At 34.8% G+C, this 1,882-nt stretch overlaps 1 protein-coding gene across 1 annotated transcript in view; it reads right to left on the reverse strand.

Moving 5' to 3' along the window:
• Positions 1-155: 155 nt before the first annotated feature.
• LOC100639648 (phosphatidylinositol 3,4,5-trisphosphate-dependent Rac exchanger 2 protein-like) overlaps positions 156-1,882 on the reverse strand; it is a 29,218-nt gene continuing 27,491 nt past the window's right edge. The window contains exons 18-24 of the mRNA XM_019994234.1: positions 1,846-1,882; positions 1,463-1,569; positions 937-1,165; positions 798-888; positions 615-743; positions 513-554; positions 156-397 (exon numbers count right to left, since the gene is read on the reverse strand). Of these exons, the coding sequence (XP_019849793.1) occupies positions 171-397; positions 513-554; positions 615-743; positions 798-888; positions 937-1,165; positions 1,463-1,569; positions 1,846-1,882 (862 nt within the window). The 3' untranslated portion in view covers positions 156-170. The remainder of the gene's footprint in view (positions 398-512; positions 555-614; positions 744-797; positions 889-936; positions 1,166-1,462; positions 1,570-1,845) is intronic.

Here is a 1,882-nt window from a genome sequence, read left to right on the forward strand (position 1 = left end):
CTTGATTCTGGAAAAATAATAATTAAAAAAACAATAAAAAATAATAATACATGTACATGCATGTACATGTACATCTAGAAAAAATTTTTAGAAGAACAAAAGCTAAATTTAATGAGAAACTTTATGGTAGAGTAAAATCTCCTAAACTCCCTCTATATCTAACAGTGGTATTAACTCACCACTGAAGGTAGTAGGAGGCACTGAAAGCAGACCACCACTCCTTTGGCAATGATCTGGTCCAACCACTGCTGGCTGGCGTCGACTGGGCTCTTAATGTATTCAGAACAAGTATTAACATGAGAATTAGCAGCTGCTATGAGTTGATGAGCAAAACCAGTTGTAACTGCCGTCAAACACTGAGAGAATAATCTGTCCCATGAGTATGTCACCTCAACATCTAAAAATAGAAACAATAATGTAATGCTATTTTTAGTAATATCAATATGCACTTGAATTCTAATTTTAGTAACATGCAGGCTGTGTAATGTTATTCTATTTATAGTAGCATATACCGTCATTTAATCCAAGAGCAGCCTCCAAGTAAAATTGAATGTCTAGAAAAAAATTTAAATAATCGTCACATTAAGTAATTTTCTCTTCTCCTTTCCTTTTACCTTTCTTTATCAATTTAATGTCGGACTCCATTGTTCCAGCAAAACTTCTTACAGCATCAATGGTGGTATCAAGCTCTGCCAGCTCGTTGCTGTATTTTGTAAACTTTGTGTTCCAGCCCTTAACGTCCTCTAACAATCAAAAAAAGGTATAGCTGAACTTCCCGCCTAGTTTTACGGGCTAACCTTTTACAGACTGGCCCTTGAGATTCTGCGAGGCTTTCTCCATTTCCTCAAGAAACTTTGGGTTCTCAAAAAGCTCCTTAAAACTCATAATCTATAGGAACACAAAAATATTTAAAAATAAAAAAATACTACACAGTACTTTGGCCGCGACTCCATCAAGAACTACTTGCAATACTGCATTAGGACTGGCAAAGGAGAAGTTCCTCTCTCTCGTAAAAGGTTCTCTTGTGCTGACCGAAGGGGAGGCAGCCCGAGGGAATTGGGGACTGGATTCTTTCCTGATTCGTCTCGGAAGTGTCGTAGGAGAGAATCCTCCAAGCATGTCTTTGCGATCGCCAGAGGGAGTTTCAGCACTGGCCACTGCTAATCTATAATAAACATAAAAATAAATATAAATGTATATATATAAATATATATACATGTATATGCATATATTCTTTAATAGGATGTACATATACAAATAGTCAAGCACATGTACACGTACATGTACTTTCTGCAATTTACTTTTAAAATGACAAGTGGTCAAAATAAAGCTATTACTGTACATGTACATGTACATTTGTACACACCAAAGCTTTAAAAATGAAGAATTGATTTACTTTCATACCAACTTGTGTGTCCATGTAAAAAGTGCATGTATAGTATTATCATATAGTATAGTGTACCTCTGCAATAATTCACAGTCTCTGATCAGGTCAAGATAGCTTCCATTAAGAATTGCTAATAACTCTCTCACTGACTGACATCTCTCCAATACATCAATGTCTTTTGCCTAAAGAATATGATATACCCTCTATCTGGAAATTTTACTGTGATTTAAATTTTATTGAATTAGAATTTCACAAAAATTAGATTACCCATATAATTACATGCCACATTCAATAATACATGACACAGTCTTATTTAGTAAAATTAAATCACAGCACAATTTTAAAACTCAAAAATTTTGTACGACACTATAATTTTCTGATCTATGGTAGTTCATAGCTATGGTGATTTTGCATTGTCACTCATGACAAAAATGATGACTATATGCTCATCAACTTACGGAGTGGGTTCTGTTCATTAAGGAAGGGTAGGCCATC

This window comes from Amphimedon queenslandica, unplaced genomic scaffold (genome assembly GCF_000090795.2).
Source record: "Amphimedon queenslandica unplaced genomic scaffold, v1.1 AMPQUscaffold_13479, whole genome shotgun sequence".
Lineage (NCBI taxonomy): Eukaryota > Metazoa > Porifera > Demospongiae > Haplosclerida > Niphatidae > Amphimedon > Amphimedon queenslandica.